Source organism: Lactuca saligna, chromosome 2 (assembly GCF_052625555.1).
Source record: "Lactuca saligna cultivar CGN05327 chromosome 2, ASM5262555v1, whole genome shotgun sequence".
Lineage (NCBI taxonomy): Eukaryota > Viridiplantae > Streptophyta > Magnoliopsida > Asterales > Asteraceae > Lactuca > Lactuca saligna.
This window is the reverse complement of record NC_136418.1, coordinates 168,630,157-168,651,146: the sequence shown is the minus strand read 5'-3', so window position 1 is coordinate 168,651,146 and position 20,990 is coordinate 168,630,157. Positions and strand designations below refer to the sequence as shown.

The window sequence follows — 20,990 nt, the reverse complement described above, 5'->3', positions numbered from 1 at the left end:
ATTTGTTTTTTTAACATCTTATTAGATTAGATTAAGTCGTTAAAAAAATACTTGATATCTCATGTATTATTGAGTAGAAAATCTCAATGTTCAAAGCTTGAGTAACTTCGTTTATGTCTCGTTTGTTTATATAAACAAGACTAATAAAGCACGACGTATTTATTTCATTAAATTTATTTTTAGGTGAAATTAAAAAAAAAATCATATATGTCGGGTGATACCCGAATTACCCAAACCCGACCCGATACCCGAATTACCCAAACCCGAATTTAGTTTGGGTAGGGTAACGGGTAATTTTTCTAACATGAAAAACCCGAATTACCCGAAACCCGAAAAAATTACCTGTTTAACACCCCTACCCTAACAATTACCCTGCCTTTATCACTTTTCATGAACCAAAGTTGGTATCCATTAGCTACAGCATAGTTAGTGAGTGCAAACCTTAACTGAGCAGGAGACTCATATAACTCACCAACTGTAGGCTTCATTTGGTTCCACTTGACGGTAGGATCGTGCACCCTAAACTCGACACCCACTTCCAAGCCATTTTCATCTTCAAGGTGTTCATGCTCAAGCTCTTCTTGGTGAATGTCTTCAACATCAGCTTCATCGTCCCCTTCAAACTGATTATTCTTTAACATTTTATCATCACATAAAATGTTAAGAAAAGGGTCGTCACACAAGTTAGATGTAGGATTGAAGTTATCTGGTTCAACATCCAACAATCCTAAGTCAAGACGATCATCATTAGACTCTTCTTCATCACGTACGTATCTCAACTTTGTCTTCTTTGTCGCCTTTGATTCTTTACTTTTCATTCTCCGTGATGATTCTGCCATCGAACCCTTGAAAACCTTCAGAAACCCTCTTTCAAAACCCTCTTTTGACGATGATGTTATCTGATAAGGGATACCCCGTTGTTAGTCAGACATGAGGGACAAAGGTGGTGGCTACTATGCACGTTCCCAAGAATTAGTAATCAAGTGAAGAGATGCAACCGGCAAGGAGTTGATTATCGGTTGTTAACCAGGTAAGGTGTAATAAATGGAACGTCATTTCATTAACGGTGGTAAATAAGTAACAAATAAAAATGATAGGGTTAAATCGAAACGGATATGTATAAATAATGGTTTTTAAGGTATTAACCCTTACCATAACTAAGAATAAGATGAAAAGTGGCTACGAAGGAGAAAACATAATTGTCTAAAAATAGAGAAAGGGTTTGCTGGTGGAATGTCGGCTTCTAGTTCTACTATCCTTACACGGCTGCTCCGCCGTGATGTTAATGTTATCATCCTCTTCCTGTGGCCTTTCGCCGTCATCGCACTAATGTTAGCATGATTACCATTACTATTACCAAATTCTGTTAGCGCTTGTTTAAAGCTGTGATTCAACTTTAATCCACAAACAAAAAGTAAAAGAAGATCCTGATGATGATGATGAGAGGGCCGTTATTGATCGGCGTAGTAATCGTTATGGTTCTTGGACTCGCAGTCTATATGAAGCTTTGGACCATTGATTACCAAATTTCCTCCAATGAAACCGAATTAATAAGGTATATACCGCAGATTTCATTAGTTTTCTTCCAAAATTTAACCGACGAACAACGGATTTCTGTAATATATATGTTTGATTCTTCAACAGTATTGAAATTATGAATGAAGATTGAGAGGGAATTTTAATGAGTTGTAAGATTAGGAAATTAGGGTTTAGAATGAAACGATATTTCATAATGTACATCAGCGGAAGTACAATATTGACATGAAATAGTGTAATCGTTGTTGATTTATTGCAGAAGGCAGTTTGATCTTGCAAACAGGGAAGCAATGGATGAATCTGCAGAGTGGAGACTGAAATTCGATGTTGCAGAAGAACGAGCAAATAAGTGTACGAAGGAGCTAAAAAGAGTATGTACATTTGCAATCAGAATTCACATGTTCATGAAAACATCGATTATAAAATCTTTTGAAATACTGCTAGATTGAAGTTTTAATCCTTTAACCTAATTAGTAAATGGGTTCTTGTTTGCAGGTTAAGGAGAGTCTTGGAGATAAGAGTGGTAACAGCATAACCAAAAGGCTAGATATGTTACAGAAGGTATGCTATAGTTTTTTCTTTTGTATCTGTTAAACTTTATAAGAGAGGGGAGTGATATTATAAACTTGTTATCAGGAAAATATAAACTTGTTGGAAAGAGTTGAGACATTAAAACAAGAGCTTGAAGCTGAGAAGATGAAGTGCAGTATGCAGAGGGTGTAATTGTCTGAAGTCTGAATGGATCTATGATTTTGACCAAAGATGGTGGAGTTTGACTTCAAGCTTACACTGTTGTTTTGAGACTATAGTCTGTAGATGTATTGTTATATCCAGGTAAAGGGTTAAATACAGAAGCTTTCATTACATCGACATGAAGTTATTCAAAAGACCATCATATTTAATTCTTTAGCAAACAACCGTTGCATTTTAAAGGTTGTTCACAAAAATGAATATTTGTATTTGTCACAATTTTTGCCATTTACCAAAAGATGACCTGTCTTTCTTTGATAAGTTTTGGTGATGTTACTTCTGTATGTTGAAAAGGTTGTAATTTCAGAGTCTGAATTGCTTCTTTTTAAAGTTTCTACTCTAAAGTAACATCATTTTTGTTTACCTACTTGTTATATTGCATTGGATTTACGCAAAAAGTCCATATTTAGCAGAATGTGTATGGAGTTTTACCATTTCGTACATAGTGTATTGTATTTTGTCTGTATTTTTTTTTTATGCATTATGTGTTTTTATTAAAAGAAAAGTATGATGTTTGAAAAAAAAAATAACAAAAACGTAAAATCCGATAACATAAAGTATTAAATTCGATAAAACATAGATTTTGTTACATGGTGTAACGCATATTACATAGATTTAAAATTGAGAAATTACATGAAATAACCTGTTCTTAAGGGGTGGTTTTACCTTTTAAACCATAAAATTTTGAAAAATTTAAAATGACCATCAGATCCGCAGCGGGTGCTCTGCGGATCCGTTTATCCTTCTGAGGATTTTAACATGCCTCTACAGAATTGAGGTGGCAGCATTAAAGGACAAAATTTTTCGGGGGGATTTTATGGTTCCGCAGAGGTGGCTCTAATGATCACTTAATGACTCTGATGATCGGTTAATGTCTCCGAGGATCTGTTCTTGAGCAAAACATAGTGTCAATATCAACAAGTCTATTTTTTCAACAATTTTTGTTACTTAATAATCATTTTTAATAATTTTTGTTACTTAATAATCATTTTTTCATATAAAATCAAAATAATAATAAAAATTAATAATTTCGTAGAGGTGAACATCGATCCTCAGAGGGGAGAGGGGGGTTTGTGTATCTCTTCTTGAGCAAAACACCTCTACGGATCTATTCTTCGTAGAAACGATATTTCCATGGCAAAATCGGGTAAAAATTTGGGATTTACTAATCACTAAACTATCATACACCCTAATAACATATAATTAACTCAAAAAACGTGTAATTATGTTTTCATACCTAAAAGTTTAGCACTATATTTTGCTCAAGAACAGATCCTCAGAGCCATTAAGCGATCCTCATCGTATGCGGATCTGATGGTCATTTTATAAATTTCAAATTTTATGGTTAAAAGGTGAAAACACCCCTTAAGATATGGTTATTTCATGAAATTTCTTTTTAAAATTATGGAAATTAAGATGAATACAACGATTTTCCCCCATCAATAAATCTGTCTAATTCTAGTATCATTTTCAATTTCATTCACCTCTTCCCAAAGTTCAAAATTCTGTATATTGGCATCTGATATCCGCTTTACCGCAAGTTTTATTTCTTTATCAATATCGTTATTAATATCAGTAACCAATAGCTTTTTTTTCCTGATCTTTTCCATGAAAGTGTCTCTATGTGACATATATAAGTTCACAAGATATTTTTGAATTCCTATCTTAGACTTCGTCACGACTCTACATATTTTAGCAAATATAATCGGACATCATTGGTGTAAGTGGTCCACCACAATAAAAATTCTAATGATCAAGGTCATCATCGGAAATAATTTAATTAAGTAATGAACAATAACATTCTTTGTCTTCACATTATAAGTTCGTTTGTTGGTATTGGAGGAGGTAGCGACTAATTTTCCATTCCTTAAGACTTTTTGGATGGCTTAGCAGACATTTGTTTTTCTTTACAAAGAGAGAAGTGAATATCTATGTTTAGATATTGTATGATCATGTTACGGTTTTAACATGTTCAACAGTAGTTTGAGGAGTTGGGTGAGATTTCGTAAAAAATCAAGTTAGGTGGAAGAGTTGAGTGGATTCGTAAATGTTATATGAAGCTTGGTGGATTTATAGTAGTAGTGTAAGGTGGGAGAGTTGGGTTGAATTTGTTGAAATCCTTAGATGACAAAGACTTGGAGACCAAACAATCTAATTTATGAAAAGTTTTGTTTATGACAAGTTGGTCATAAGTTTTCTAGTCTAATACAAGTTGGTTTGTTAGGCTATATATGCATGTTCATAATCGAGTTTATGATGATGAGAACACTTTGTAAAAACATTGGTTTTGAACAATTTTCCAATTAATCAAAGAGTTATTTTGGTTATTTTGTTTTGCATTCTTGTTTTTTAAACTTTAATTGGTATCAGAGTGAGGTGAAGACTGTGCCGGTTTGAGAATCGGTTTCAAAAAAAGTGTAGCCTTTCGTTGCGGGGTAGACGTAACATGAATCAGGTTCCGTTGAAGGGGGTGTGATTTCGTTTTGATCGCAAGCAACCTCGTTTTGTCTTTATCAGATTTGTTCTAAGGTAGAGAGAGACTAACCGGAGCGCGCGAAATAAACGGATGGTAAAACGTCAAAGCAGGTGACTCCGATTCGGTTCGTTTTACGGGCGACGATAAAGGTGGTCGTGACCTTGTCTTGTTCGGTGGAAAAGTACTCTCAGAACAAGCTTGATTAAAGAAGTCGGGTGGTGAAAAGAGATAATAGGATGTTGATCGGGTTGAAGAAGTCTCTAAAATGACTTAGAGATTCGGGGGGGGGGGGGGGGGGGGGGGGGATTGTTGGAATCCTAAGTCGATGAGGACTTGGAGACCAAACAATCTAATTTATGGAAAGTTTAGTTTATGACAAGTTGGTCATAAGTTTCCTAGTCTGATACAAATTGGTTTGTTAGGTTATATATGCATGTTCATAATCGAGTTTATGATTATGAGAACACTTTGTAAAAACATTGGTTTAGAGTGATTCCAATTAATCAAAAAGTTATTTTGGTTGTTTTGTTTTGCATTCTTGTTTTTTAAACTTTAGAATTTAGGTTGTAGAAGTGTGTTTAGTTAGAAGTAAATGAAAATGAAGGTATTTTGTTCTATATTTATTTGCGTTGTATTATGATTTCATAAAAGAAGCGTATGGAATGTTGAAGTGCTAAACCTCAAACTTAATAAAATAAACGTAAAACTCAATCTAATAAAAAATAAAAAATAAGTAACATGATAGTCTTGACATAAGAATTAAATACTTTGATTACATAAACAAAAATCCGTTCATTAATGTAGTCTTAACGACCATTTCTTCGTTAGACATTTCCCATCAAACAAGGGCCAAGCCACAATCTAAGAATAAATGGAGCCTGACGTCCGAAATTACCAATCAGAAATAATATAATAATTAAAAATACAAAAAATATTAAGAATACAATTAAATTTAAAATATACTTTATCTTATTAATAGAAACTAAAGAAGCGTCATAGTAGAAATCTTTTATCATATTTTTTTTAATTGTGGATTGATACGAATTGCCGTTTTATTTTAATGGGAATATGACTTATCAAAGTAATTAACTTTTCGGTATGTTCACATCTGGGTAACTATCTTTTTTTTTGTACATATGTAGGTAACAAACTTTTTGGGAGTGTTCACATATGACCATTATGACCTGCTATAGCAGGTTAAATCCTAAATGTGAACGCTTTTAATAAGTTTGTTACCTAGATGTGTACAAAAAAAATAGTTACCTAAATATGAACAAAACGAAAAGTAAAAATTAAATTACATGAATGGTCCCTGTAGTTTGGGGGAATTTGTGGTTTTGGTCTCTAAGTTATTTTTTTAAACTTAAATGGTTCCTATTGTTTATTTTTGTTGCGCGTTTGGTCCTCATATTACCTAAAAATACTATTGTGCTCTTATTAATTTATTTTTTAATTAATTTTCTTAACTATGTTTATTTTTTACATATTTATAAAAATTAATATACCACACATATTTGTATCTCCTCGGATGATCCCTACTATTTATTTTTTAATTAATTTAATTTTTTAACTCGGATGGTCCCTACTATTTAATTTTGTTACGAACTTCGTCTCTGTCTTACCTAAAAAGACTATTGTGCCCTTATTAATTTTTTTAATTAATTTTCTTGTTTATGTACTTATGCTTTATATGTTTAAGAAAAATTAGTAGACCTCACATATCTGTATCTCCTCACCATCCCATCTTTCATCATTCTCAACTTCTATTTATTTTTCATCTTTAGTGATATCGACGTCTTCATCATCACTTCTTTTTTCGGTCCTTCAACTCTGTCGAAACAACACTACAACCCACTAAATATGAAGAGACAGTAGGTTATGGTGTTGGTTCTCCAGAGTTGAAGTACCAAAAAAAAGGACGGTGAAGACGTTGATGTTACTAAAGATGGAAAAGAAATAGAAGATGGGGAGAATCAGAGATAAGATGGTGAATGGTAAGACTCAAATTAAATTTCTCAAATGTGATTTCAGGTTTACGGTGATAAGATACATATATGTGGGGTATATTAATTTTTTTATAAAAAATAAATACATAAATAAGAAAATTAATTTAAAAAATTAATAAGGGAAAAATAGTATTTTTAGATAAGACAGAGACCAAACGCGTAACAAAAATAAATAGTAAGGATCATCCAAGTTAAAAAAAAAAATTAATTAAAAATAAACAGTAGAGATCATCCGAGGAGATACAAATATGTGTGGTCTATTAATTTTTTTAAATATGTATAAAATAAACACATAGATAAGAAAATTAATTAAAAAAATAAATTAATAAGGGCACAATAGTATTTTTAGGTAAGACGGGGACCAAACGCGCAACAAAAATAAATAGTAGGGACCATTTAAGTTAAAAAAATAAATTAGGGATAAAAACCACAAATTCCCCCAAACCACAGGGACCATTCATGTAATTTAATTTTTAATTTTCATTTTGTTCATATTTGGGTAATTATTTTTTTTGTACACATCTAGGTAACAAACTTGTTGAAAGAGTTCACATCTAAGATTTAACCTGCTATAGCAGGTCATAATGGTCATATGTGAACACTTCCAAAAAGTTTGTTACCTACATATGTACAAAAAAAGATAGTTACCCAGATGTGAACATACCGAAAAGTTAATTACCTTGATAAGTTATATTCCCTATTTTATTTGAATATTACTATTTAGAGTGGGGCCATAAGTGAACATGCCCATAACATTATTTTAAGCTTAGGGGTCAACGGGCCTTTCTCAAACCTATTTGGACTGACTTTGTTATATAATTTATATGATTCGATGGGTATATTTCCACTTCAAGTAAAATGGTTGGAGGGGCGCTCCTAACTCCGCCTCTGCATCAAACAAAACTGGAAGAGGGTATCGATAAAATGCTGACATGAAAAAGAAATTAATGAAATGGTAAAAGTGTGTAGACCCGAGTGAATTCACGACAAATATCGCATTACCACATAGTATACAACACATTGACATTTTTGACATGTACAAGTAAGAGCATCCACAGCCGTAAAAAGTGCCACTTGTCAATATTAAAAGCCAACTCACCGACATGATTATCAATTCTTGTAAAACAAATTAGTGGGCCACTATTCTTTTGCAAAGCTTTCAAAATTTCACAATACGTAAAAAATTAATTATTGAGAAATGTGAGCCACAATTCTTTTGCAAGGCTTTCAAAAGTTGAAAGTGGCAAGTGGACGTGACAATTATTTTTTAGAACGACGGAAATATCATAAATGCTAGCAAGGAGCTAGAAAAAGAAAGCCATTACATCAAAGTTGTAGCAGAAGTTGGGTTGTGAAGCCAAGAACTCCAACATAACTTTTAGCTTTACAACACCTACTAGAAATCCATAAAAAAAAGCCCTATAAACAACATCATAAAAAAGAAACAATTTTTTAGGTGTGGTCGTTCCAAAAATAGTATTGCAAAGCATTTAAAAGAAGCGATGCAGATGGTCTAATATCATGTAGATTTCAAAAATATCAACAACATCCGCTGCAAAAGATATTAAGATTCACTTCATACATTGTGGCATTGTGCCACATAAAACCTCAATGAATGTTGTTGTACACTTTGTTCATCTCTCGATAATGTGTAGATGTCATCAACAATATTAGAGACCATAATATTATAATGCACGTTCGGAAAGCACATTCTTACCAATTGCTAATTTATGATATATCTATACTATATTATAATACATACATAATCAATGTCTTAATTACAAGTTATAATGCCTATTGTACAAGAAATAAGCTTGATATCTTAAAAACAAGAGGTACAATTTTTTTTCAACTACATGTGGATTGCCAACATGTCTCTTTTATCCTCTTCATTGTAAAACCCAAGATATAATATTCATTTCCTTTCTCCTCCTGCATAATTTTCCCCATTTTTCTCTCTTAGAACCAATGCCTCCATCCACCTCTGACTCTACTTCTCTCCTAGAACTGTCACCATCATCCTCGCTCACTTCCACCACCACCACCGCACTAAGCGCCGTCACCACCATGTTAGCTAGCTGTCGTCATCTTCTTCGGAGCCACAACTCCTCTCTATCCCTCTTTAAACAAAAACCATAATTAAGGCCACACTACCAATGAACCCTGTTCTAACCACCATCACACCAGAACTACACCACCACGTAACGTTCTACACCGCTCGTAACCGTATCCTCACTACCACCATGATCCCCTTTTTGTCTTTCTAAATTTATGTGTGTTTAGCAGTGTGTTTTGGTCCATTTTTCTAAGGATTTCTCGATCTGAATGTGTTTACGAACCCTATAAATGGTTTGGTTATTGATATTTATTCAGTTTTTGCATCTGGATTTATCGATATTTTTTTTTCGACTCCCACAGTTAACTCTCCAGCATAATCATTATTCATTTAATATAACATATTTACCTTTTAATTTCGAAATGAAACAAACAAAATGTAAATTTATCATCATCTTAACATTATTCGTTAAATGAAATCAATAGTCATCAGCCGCCGATTAAAAAGTAATAGACGAAAATTACTATTTTCTGCTCGTCTAGAGACAGATGATCGCCGAAAGAAACAAATCGTTGGAATGAAACAAATTGAAATCAAACAATCTGACGACCACCAAAATGACACTAACTTTCGATCCTAATTGCCAGAATGAAATAAATAATCGCCGCCGCATCGCGCAGATACACTATACTAGTGTGTGTGTGTATATATATATATCTCCAGATTAAATGTTAAATCCATTAAACTCATCAAGTGAAAAAGAAACATCTTTGTCATTATTGGTCGATTTACCAGAGATGAATCAAAGTATTGAATGGTGTAACCGAATGCAAGTACAATGGAAAATTGGAGGAATGGTCCAATACTTCATTCTACTTACCACTATAGGCATTATACTTCACTTTTTAACCATAATAGCAACATACTTACATTTCTATACACATAATAGCAATCTACATACTCTTTCATACCCATAATACCAACACACTTACATTTCTTTATCAATAATAGCATTATTCAAGATGAAACCTTTACGCATTTCATAAATTTCAAGTTATATATTTGCTATAATCGGTAACGAAATGTAAATATATCCAATTATGTGTAAAAAAGTATAAGCATGTTTCTATTATGAATAAAAAAAATAAAGCACATTGCTATTCCCCACAACTTTCTAAACATTTATCTTAAACAACAAAATTATAGAAGCTAATCTTGTCAGTTGTCACAACCAACCAATTTAAACCCAAGACACAAATACCCAAAACTTGACATCAAAAGTGTCAAAAACACTAATTAACTTCCAAATAACAAGCAAAATTTTGTACCTACAACCTCAAACAGATTGCATTTAATTAAAAATTAAAATGTTCACAAATGAAAACAGAAATTAGTGAGCATAGCTGCTTTTACTCCTCATGATGATGCTAAAGACCAAAAGTTCAAGAAAAAAGATGGAGAAACAGCAAACCAGCTTATAAAAGCCATAGCTGTTGCAGACATGAACCTTTTGCAATGGTTTATGTCACATCTATTAAGATCATTGCTGATAAGAACTGTGATTCCAGCACATGCACATGCAGCAGCAAAAGTAATAGTTGATGTAACCTATGCCACAATTATGTAAAAATAATTCAAGATTAGAATAACAAAAAATGTGTTTTTTTTGGTTAAAAGATTCAAGATATCTTACCCCATCTCCAATGGTGTATGCAGTAATAACTGCAGGGTTCCTCAAGCTTCTTTTGACACAAAGGGCGTAGATATCAATCAAGGCTAGTGTAAAGCTCCATAAGCTTTGCAACCCAACAGCAGCAACAAGGTATCTAATTATGTGTACATGGTTGATGATTAGTTTAACATAATAGAAAGTAGTAAAAACTAGTCATTTTAATCTAAAAACCTATCCATTCACATACACCAAGAGTCATTATTTATCACCATTGTTAGATCGGTTCTTTGTTGATTGCGTTTTCAGACGAGCGACAATGGAAGAGAAATCCCTAAATGACTCTTTGATCTTTTCTAGGTTTTTGGACCTGCCTCTTAGTTAAACCTCATCATTTAAATGGTTATCTAACTATATGAATTCTTCAAGTTCAATTCTGCAATTCTAGCTTATCCAAAACCTAATACTTATTAGATGCAAAATTGATATGGATGTTGTTGCAAATTAACAGCAATATTATCGTATTTGGAGAAATAGTCAGTAGCTTTTCAAGCGTTTAGCGATTATTCAAGTGAATTTCAGAATCCTTTTGTCAATTTTGAAGATGAAATATAATCCGTTTGACATGCAATGTAAGAAGGAGAATAGAATCGAAGTTAGAGACAGTACCGGAAGGCGGTGACGGAAGGAAAATCGGAGGTAGAAGCCATGACGGCGAGAGAAATGACGGTGAAGACGAACTGACAGAGACGGAGGGCGAGTCCAGTTGACGTACCAGGCATGCCTTGCACGTCTTTCATCCTCACTCTTCGAGGCGGCGCTGCATCGTTTCTTCCGTCAATCAAAGGCGGCGGCTCCACCGGATGCACCGCCGGCCGACTCATACTTATACCCTCTTTCCACTCGACTCGGTCGCTTAAAACTCAAATTCCGGAAACAAAAATCACATCACAACCATCAACGACGGCACATGGAATTGCATCAACACTACTAAAGAACACGATTCTCAACAGAGATTCTATGCGATTTGCAGATTGTCTGACGAACTTTTGGATTTTGGGGTTTTTCAAAGAGGAAATTGTATAGATTTCTTCCAAGAGATTGAGGGAAGTTGGTAGCAATCGGTGGACACCAATGCCTAGAGGGGAATGTTTTCCTAAAGTCTATAACTTTATGCTTGAATATTGTCTATTGATTTATTTATATTATTGATCACAACTTATTTTCTTCTTGCTTTAATAATTTATTTTGAAAGGAAAAAAAAGTTGCAATTTATATGCTTTTTGCTGTAGAACCTTCTTCCTTTTATGGTAAAGAACACTTTTTATTAAATAATAATTTATTTATGTTGCTTGTACTCTTGATAACAAATTCAAATTTAGGTATGCTAATGAATCATTTGGAAAGTAACAAATTTATAATAAATAAGTTTATAGAAGTTGTCAATATCATATGCCTCTTTTTCAAATATGACTCGGAAAATGAGTTTATAAAAGATTGTCGCTATCGCACGTCTCATTTTCTTTGAATATGACTTTCTTTTTGAACAAACCGTTCAATACTTAACGATGTTGTTAACGTTATTCAATATTGGATAGTGACAGATATACAGTATACTTAAACATTCCTCATTTCTATATGTTCTCTTTTAATACGTTCGTGTTTTTCATACATCGAAGGTCATAATTGTTAAACAATCTCTCTTGTTTTCCAGGGGGTCATAACCATCTATATTTATGTCTCCTTAGCACATTTGAATTGGGTCATGTGATATTTTGATGTGGCTTTTGTTTATTTCATTTAGAAATCTTACATTTGTCGGTAAATCATTTTAAACATCTTATATTTCTATATTTTGGATGAGATTGAGACTCACCAACCCAAAATCAGATTTTGTTAGAACAATAATGAAATTGAATATATGTTTTTTTTTTTTTTTTTTTTCTTATTTTCAGTGATTGTTGTTCTTATTATGCTTTTGATGGAAATTTTGGTTTCGTGCTTAAGGTATCACCAAAAATGACATCGGACATGAATCGGTTTATCTTTCATTGTTGGCTACCACATTGTCCCCTATTGCCTGTCACCACCACCACTATCTGCCACCACCAAATCCTACCACTGATTCATCTGGAAACCACCCCTAACTCTATTCCTTCATTCTCTTCCTCCCGTTGATTCCATATTTCTGGTCAATTTAAGCGGTTGTCATGGACCTTGTCATCAACCTTCAACCATAAGGGAACTGATTAAAGCTTTCCGATTATTTCCCATCATCTACCTATCTCCATTTTCTCCATCCTCCTCTTCCTCTGACTTCCGCCCAAACCTTCCATCGAGTGATAACACCTCTCCAAACGGGTTTGAGATATTCCCTAAAAGAGGGTGTATGTATAGACAAACTATCCATCATGTAGTCTAGTATAATGGTTTTACTAGTACCTAGTTTTTAGAATGTATAATAATTAGATAGTCATGTTCTAGCTATTGACGAGTCCATTTTTGTTAATCATCAATGAGAGTTTGAAAATGAGATTGACGTAGGTTTAAGGAATAGAAACATATGCATATGCACGTTTGTTTTGTTTGAATTATTCCATTTGATACATATTGATTTCTAGTCACTTGTTAACTTTTGCTAACAAATTCTTTGCCATTTTTGGATTGTAGAAGTATAATATATTGTACTATGAAATTTGGAATTTTTTGAATAATTATTTGTGGAGTTTCGATTTTGAGTTAGTCTATCATCCAAAACTCTAAAAGTGGTTCAAACAAAAAACAGTTATAAAATTGAAAATATAAAAAACATAATATTTTTAAAACAGAAAATTCATTAAAATTGATGACTCAAAAATTTGCTGATGTAACGTAAGATATATATGCTAGTGATATTAGTATTGATATCCTTTATGCATTATTTAATGCAATTGTTTATTTAAACCTATTAAAGAAATTTAATTATCCCATAATGTAACTATAAAATATACTTAGTTATTATTTTATAAAATCCTATTCACTTTTTAACTTTCATGTTAAGCAGAAGCCAACCAGTATATAAAAAAGAATAATAATAAAGAAAAATAAATAAAGAGTAACTGAACTCCCCCTCTCTTTGGTTACTCCCATAGACTCGGACACACACACACACTCGCTATCTAGATCTCAAAATTATGAAGATTATTTCCAGAAAAATCATCCTCCGTGATTCAATTCTTTCACTTGATCTATGTTTCTTCAAGTCCAGACGAAGAAGAAGAACACCATTGACATTTACAAATGGCTTGTATGAAGCTTGGTACAAAACCTGATATATTTCGCCTTGAAGACCATACATGGTAATCTACTCAACTATCCACAGATTTCCTCGATTTTCTTTTGATACATCGATTGATACGTGTTTCTGTATCAATTCTTACTATTTCCTGGTGTAAAAACCAGATTTGTTTAATTCGACCTCTTCTCGATCAGGTGTTTATGCTATTACCACCGAAAATTCGCAAATTCTCACGACATTGGTTAAGTTTCACCTATAGCCACTTAATGTATTCGTTAGAAGAATAGAACATCAGTTCGGTTTCTTTTATGTGAATCGCAGTACTTCTCCATACAAAATTGTTCCTGAATTTGTCGAAAATTGATAATATTCGCAGTATAATCTAGGAAACCCTAAACTCATGTATTCATCGTGTACCATTAAAGACGATCAATGAACTATCTGTCTTGATTGATTTGTTTAACATGCATGTCCACTAATACATTATCTCTTTCTTCTTACACTTCTATCATTTGTGTTATCAGTTAACAACAAATCATTTAAATTGTTCTTTCTTTCCTCTTCAGGCAGTGTACCAGTGGGCTTCCCAGTGATGTCATAATTGAGATTGGAGAAACATCATTTAATCTCCACAAGGTCTGTAATCAATTTAGACAGTAGTTGTTTCATATGTTTTAATTGACATTTTATTTTCTACAGTTTCCTCTGATTTCAAGAAGTGCGCTATTAGCAAAGCTAATAGGAGACAATCCTGATGAAGATGCTCCAGTTTGTAGTGTCCATCTGAATGACATACCTGGTGGATGCAAAGCATTTGAACTTATAGCCAAATTTTGTTATTGCATAAAGCTAGAACTCACTTCCCACAATGTCATCAGCCTTCGATGTGCTTCAGACTACCTCCAAATGACAGATGATTATGGAGAAGAAAACCTAATCACACAAACAGAGACCTTCCTACAACAAGTGTTCACCACCTGGTCAGACACCATGGATGCTCTCGAAAGCTGTGAAGAAGTTCTTTCAGATGCAGAAGACCTCAACCTCATCTCACGCTGCATAGATTCTTTAGCTATAAAAGCTTGTTCAGGTCAGAACCCATACAACCCCCCTCCCACTGCCACGTCACCAGTCAATAACATCACACAAACCTCTATAATCTGGAATGGAGTTCCCACCTCAAATAAACCACATACATTCGGTGATGACTGGTGGTATAAAGATGTCTCCTTTCTTGGTTTACATTTATACAAACGACTGATTCAAACCATGGAGTCTCAAGGCATGAAAGCTGAAACAATAGCGGGTTCTCTTGTGGGGTATGCGAAGAAATACATTCCATTAATGAACAGACAATCAAGTTTCAACGATGCAAGCCATTCAAAACCAGTTTCTGCTCCTTCAGCAGCCGATCAAAGGGCATTATTGGAAGAAATTGTTGAGTTGCTTCCGAACAGAAAACGGATTGTTGGCACTAAGTTTCTTATCAGACTCCTTCGCACTGCTTTGGTGTTACACGTGTCTCCATCTTGTAGGGAAAATCTTGAGAAACGGGTCGGAGCCCAGTTGGATTCAGCTGTTTTAGATGATATATTGATACCGAATCAAGGGTTTAACTCTGTTGATACTCTGTATGACATCGATTGTTTTCAAAGGATTCTTGATTACTTCATGTCCATGGCCATGGATACAACTAGCACACAGTGTTCTCCGTGTATAATCGAAGAAGGGTTAGAAGATGTTCCACAGTCTTTGACTTCGTTGACATCTGTAGCCAATCTTGTTGACTCGTTTCTTTCTGACGTGGCGGCTGACGTTAACATGAAGCTATCAAAGTTCCAATCGCTCGCGGTTGCTGTTCCAGATTACGCCCGCCCTCAATCCGATGGGATTTATCGCGCATTGGATATCTTTTTAAAGGTATGAATTCGAAAATTAGGTTAAGTTTTTGAATTAGGGTTTGTTTAATTGTTTGGAAGAGGAACGTTATTATTATTGTTACAGGCGCATCCATGGCTGACGGACTGTGAGCGAGAGCAGATCTGCAGACTGATGAACATTCAGAAACTGTCGTTGGATGCGAGTACTCATGCAGCTCAGAATGAGAGGCTTCCTCTTCGTGTTATTGTTCAGGTTCTGTTTTTTGAACAGTTACGGCTGCGGACGTCGATCGCCGGGTGGTTTTTTGTATCGGAAAACCTTGAGAACTCGCAGTCGCAGGATCAAATGAATAGTACCAAAAACGATGGTGAAGTTGTTAGATCGCAGGGGATCGGAGAGATGAGGGAGCGTGTTGTTGAGCTTGAAAGGGAGTGTGAGAATATGAAGTATGAAATGAGGAAAATGGTGAAGAAGAAGAGAAGTTGGAATTTTTTTTGCAAGCGAAGAAGACATCGACGTATGTAGGGTTTTTTTTTTTTTCTTCTTCTTCTTTCTTCTTCTAGTGTCGTGGTATTTGATACGTGAGTTTTAATTAGTTTACGTATGTTAATACAATACGTTTTTTTTTTTTTTTTATCACGTAACATAGACAAACTCATAAATATATCAAGAATTAAAATCATGGGTAAATTACACCGATCGTTCCATACAGGTATCAATACACGTTTAATTTTTATTTTCAAAAATTAACTTTTTTCCTTATATCCTAAAAAGGTGTTTCCGTCGTTGTTAGTTTACATTTGCATGTTGATCCTTTACTAAATATAAAATTACTATGTTGCTCTCATTATTTTCTTTTTAATATAATTATAATTTATTTTAGAACAAATTACGTGAATGGTACTTTAGGTTTTGGATTTTTCCCTAATATAGTCCCTACGGAACTTTTTTTCCCCTCTAATAGTATCTACGAACCATAAGTTGCACGCGTTTGGTCCCCGAGTTGGATGTCCGTCCATTCCAATGTTAAGCTGATCCCATGTGACTTGCACATGAGGGTATTTATGTCATTTTACCTTAAAGGATCGTTTCTGAACATATAAATTAACGCCTATATCACTTCTTCTTGTTCTTCCTCCCAATTCAATCGATCACTACTACTGTTAGAGAAAAAAAGCTGAGGAAAATGCTGATATGTGCTTGTGGAAATCGTGATCTAGCCATCGCCACATCCTGGTTAGATCGCAACCCTGGAAGGCGATTTTTGACTTGTCTTCGTAATGAGAGAAGGTGTGGTTGGATTGGGTGGTTTGATGAGCACATGTGCCCTAGATCGGTGGAAGTGATACCTGGGTTAATCAGGTCTATGGACAAGCTCCAATAATCTCTTCAACAAGCTACAATGCAAGCTAGGATGTATAATTTAATCATTTTCTTCAGTTGGGGTCTTTTTGCAATTTGTTACTTGAAGCATGGTTGAAGTTGCGTCTGAATGTGGTGTCTGAATGCAGGAAGTAGTGTCGTGGTCATAGGGTTAATGTACTGGTGGTCTTTTTGAGTCTGAAGACAGGAAATTGTAGCATGATTTATGTAGTGTTTGTGTTTGTTTTGAGTTTGACTGCAGGAAATTATGTTCTGGTTAATGTTGTCTTAATGTTATAGTCTTTGTGTAATCAAATGGTTTAATGGTTTAATTTAAGAACAAGGTTATTGTGTCATGGCTTTGTGTAATCAAATATTATTTGACAAGAACACCAATTCAACATGCATGACCATACACTTTAAATATCACAAATACAACTTGACAAGAGCAACATTATAACAAAAATGCTATTGTATGTCACAACAATAGTTGACATTGTTTCATAGTTTACCTATGTGTACAATGATTCAAGGTCAACATGCATGACCATACAAAATAAGGAGCCCAAAGTAAGTATTGTTTGGTACATAAACACAGGTGTTAACATAACCATAAAAGTAAAGTGCAAATTACATCAAAAGATCTAATGGTTCTCAACAAAACCCCCATAATCACTTCTATCCTCCTGCTTCTTCAGTTCTTTTGTCATTAGGGCCACCTTGACCTTTGCAAGTTCTTGAATTATGCCCTTTGTTGTTGCACTTTCCACATGTGACAATGGTCCACTTCTTGGATAGTTTATGCCCCTGTGTAGCAGGTTCATCATATGCCCTCTTCTTTTTCTTCTTGGGCCTACCCACCTACAAATGTACATAAGATTAAATTGTTGTTCTTCAGAAACTGTAGTTATATTGATATATGAAAACATACATGAACAACATGTTTGGGTGGAAGCAACTTGGTTGGGCATTGTGATTTGGGCCACATTAATCTACCATTTATAGGTTCAATTTTGTGTTTGTACACTTCTACCCATGTAACTAGCCAGTAGCATGGGTGAACCCAATTCTCCAACTCGAGAACATTCTTTGCTCCATGTTTAATCTTGTCCCATATTGCACTTATTGCATGTGAGCATAACATGTTTGTAATTTCCCAATGTCTACATGTGCATGTTTTTTCATCCAAATTCACAATAAACCGATCACCCCAATGAGTAGTGACTTGAGTTTTAACCCCATTGAAAATACATTTGTGATTTTGTACTTGTATTTTCATTTGCTCAAGAAGACTAGTGGCAGTTGGTGTGAGAGGACCATGACATCTATCAATCTCTCTTTGGACATTGCAAATTCTCTTCATCAAATACTCTCTAATATACTCTAAACAATAAATGGTAGGTTTATCCCTACCACATTGTATTTTTCCATTCAGTACCTCACATAGGTTATTCAACAAGATGTTAGTATGTGCCCTCCCTGTTTAGTCATATAATACAAAATGAGAATAAATCCTACCAATGACAAGTAAATGTTAACATAATTGAAAGATGAAGTGCTAACCTGAGAAATGAGATCTTGCCCAATGAGCTGGAGGAATCTGTATTAGCCAATCATGAGCTTCAGCTTTGAATTTCTTTAGATCTTCTAATGCTTTCTCAAAATGCCTTACAGTAGTAGCAGTTGCACATGCCCACGCCCAATCTTTGAGCTCTTTATCCGTCCACTGTCTTTTCATATTTTAAAAAAATATGCTTTAAACAGAACCTATGCTCAGCTTAAGGGAAAAGTTTGGCAATTGTAGGAATGATACCCTATTTAAATATATCAGTACTTAGTTGACTAAATAACGACAATAACAAATTAAATTGAAGTAAATGTACCTTCTGCCCATTTGAGATGAAAGTGAAGTTTGAATTAGCATAAAGTTCCAGATCATCACCAAGTTGTTCCAAAAACCATGTCCATGAATTTGTGGTTTCATGAAAGTACCATCCAACCCTATGAAATCCCTTAGATTAGCCTTAAATCCTTCCTTTAATGCTCCTAAACAAATGTAAATTCTCCTAAACGTCCTTGTATCAAAATTTAAATTTGGCTCAATATGACAATCAATCTTCACATTAGTACCTGGGTTTCGTTCCATCAACTCTAGTCCATAGTCCCTCAATATAGCATATTGTTTATGAAAATCCCCAAAAACATGCTTCTAAGCCAATGCCTTTGCCCGATGTACCTTCATTCTTGACATGTTCATCTCAAATTTTTGGATGAGATCTTCTTGAAGTGCATTGACTGGAATGGTTGGATTACTCTCAATTTGCTTCACAGTGTTTGTTGCAATGTATTTGTAGTTGCAAGCTTTAATGGTTCTTGATTGCAAACACCGATGTTCACTAACTAGGGTGTTTACCACCGAGTCATCTGTCTCTTTAGGTCTAGACACTAGTACAACCGAAGGACATTTACCCTCTTTCATATTTACTGTTTTGTACTTGAATTCAGTCCTTGACTTTCTCTATGGCCCACCACTCATATCTGGGACCACTCTTCTACACTTAGCCCTAATCCTTGTTTTGTCATTTTTTTTCAAAATGTAAATCCCTTTTGGTTTCTACTGCATGTTTGTTTATCTATTCTTTCACATTTTTCTTTGTTTTGAACTTATGTCCTAATGTGAAAGCCTTTGGATGAACTACACCCTCTAAACAACTTTTTGCATTTCTTATGTCCCTCAACATCTTCTCTCTGTTGTTATCTTCACCTACAATAGGTGACTCAAATGATTCTGGGCCTATGACCTCCAAATCTTCACCTTCAGTAAAGTCAACACCACTACCACGTGCTTCTTTGGTCATTTTTTGAACTCGCTCAACATCCTCATCAACATGTATATGAAATTCTTTCATATCAACATCCACGTCATCTACAATATTTTCTAAATCCACAAAGAAGTCTTCATCCTTACTCTCATCATCTGTCATATTACCCTCACTCCTACTACACTCATTCCAAGGACCCTCACTAACACTTTCCTTACTTCCACTGTATTCATCCTCACGAAACTCAACATCATGTAGATTTTTTCCCCACCATATTCTACATCTACATCCCCCATTACCTCATAATCATCCACTAGATCAACATCCCCTTTTGGTTGGTGATCATCCCCTGTGTCAACAACTTTTTTACCATGTTTATCCTCAAACACTACCCCATAAAGGGATCACTCTCTCGATCAACTGATTGTTTTTTTTGTTGATCACAGGTTCATAGGGTACAATCAACTTTGAAAAATCAGTGGGCTCATTCAAATCCAACTTTTTACTACATGAACCAACTGATTTCCTTTTCATTCTAACCCTATTCATTTCAAGAGAATGATCCCCTTCATCTTCCTCAATATGAACCTTAAATGGGGACTTAAATTAAGGGACTACTCTAGGATTCCCATGCTCAATGTATAAATTAATTTCCTTATGATTAGGCACATACCTTGCCAGTTGAATGACTTCCTGATCGGTGCCAAGGGGTAACAATCCACACTCCAAGTCTGTCTCTGGGATCATGAAATGGTAAAACATTATACCTCCATCATTGTACCCTAAAACTACCATCATATCATCTAACTCGTGGACTGAAAACACATCCATGTCCACAAAATCAAAGTGATCCACAAGCCCATCTATGTATGACCTTCCAGATACCGTATTTGTGAACGAACCCCATGATATATCTTGAATGTGCAAAAGCTTGAAATAGAACCTGCTGTGAAAATTCAAGAACAATAAAATGTTAATGATGGAGGAAAGCAAAATTACATTTCGTCAAAACCTAGCATCACAAGGTCTGTGCTTACTATATTCTTTACGTAGGTCAGGTGGTTGGGTGTCGCGTGGACGTAAAGACCACAATGTGAGCACCATTTTCCTCGATACATCCTTCAATCAATTGAACTATTTTTTCAGACGACGATA

At 34.5% G+C, this 20,990-nt stretch overlaps 4 protein-coding genes across 4 annotated transcripts; 2 read left to right on the top strand and 2 right to left on the bottom strand.

The window, feature by feature from the left end:
* The first annotated feature begins 1,171 nt into the window (after positions 1-1,171).
* Positions 1,172-2,616, top strand: LOC145032683 (acyl-CoA-binding domain protein). The gene is made up of 4 exons (XM_078981575.1): positions 1,172-1,555; positions 1,796-1,907; positions 2,032-2,097; positions 2,173-2,616. Exons 1-4 carry the CDS (start codon positions 1,431-1,433, stop codon positions 2,257-2,259), a joined length of 390 nt encoding a protein of 129 aa, XP_078837701.1. The 5' UTR covers positions 1,172-1,430; the 3' UTR covers positions 2,260-2,616.
* A 7,528-nt stretch (positions 2,617-10,144) lies between these two features.
* Positions 10,145-11,684, bottom strand: LOC145032682 (CASP-like protein 5A2). Its single transcript, XM_078981574.1, has 3 exons — positions 11,163-11,684; positions 10,518-10,650; positions 10,145-10,432 (listed from the first exon to the last, which is right to left on the bottom strand). Exons 1-3 carry the CDS (start codon positions 11,375-11,377, stop codon positions 10,241-10,243), a joined length of 540 nt encoding a protein of 179 aa, XP_078837700.1. The 5' UTR covers positions 11,378-11,684; the 3' UTR covers positions 10,145-10,240.
* Positions 11,685-13,597: 1,913 nt separating this feature from the next.
* LOC145032681 (Phototropic-responsive NPH3 family protein) lies at positions 13,598-16,355 on the top strand. The gene is made up of 4 exons (XM_078981573.1): positions 13,598-13,831; positions 14,337-14,406; positions 14,470-15,690; positions 15,775-16,355. Exons 1-4 carry the CDS (start codon positions 13,773-13,775, stop codon positions 16,174-16,176), a joined length of 1,752 nt encoding a protein of 583 aa, XP_078837699.1. The 5' UTR covers positions 13,598-13,772; the 3' UTR covers positions 16,177-16,355.
* A 1,336-nt stretch (positions 16,356-17,691) lies between these two features.
* On the bottom strand, positions 17,692-19,492 carry LOC145030358 (uncharacterized). The gene is made up of 4 exons (XM_078978734.1): positions 19,250-19,492; positions 18,577-18,739; positions 17,945-18,492; positions 17,692-17,874 (listed from the first exon to the last, which is right to left on the bottom strand). The coding sequence occupies exons 1-4, from the start codon at positions 19,490-19,492 to the stop codon at positions 17,692-17,694; spliced, it is 1,137 nt and encodes a 378-aa protein (XP_078834860.1).
* Positions 19,493-20,990: the final 1,498 nt, after the last annotated feature.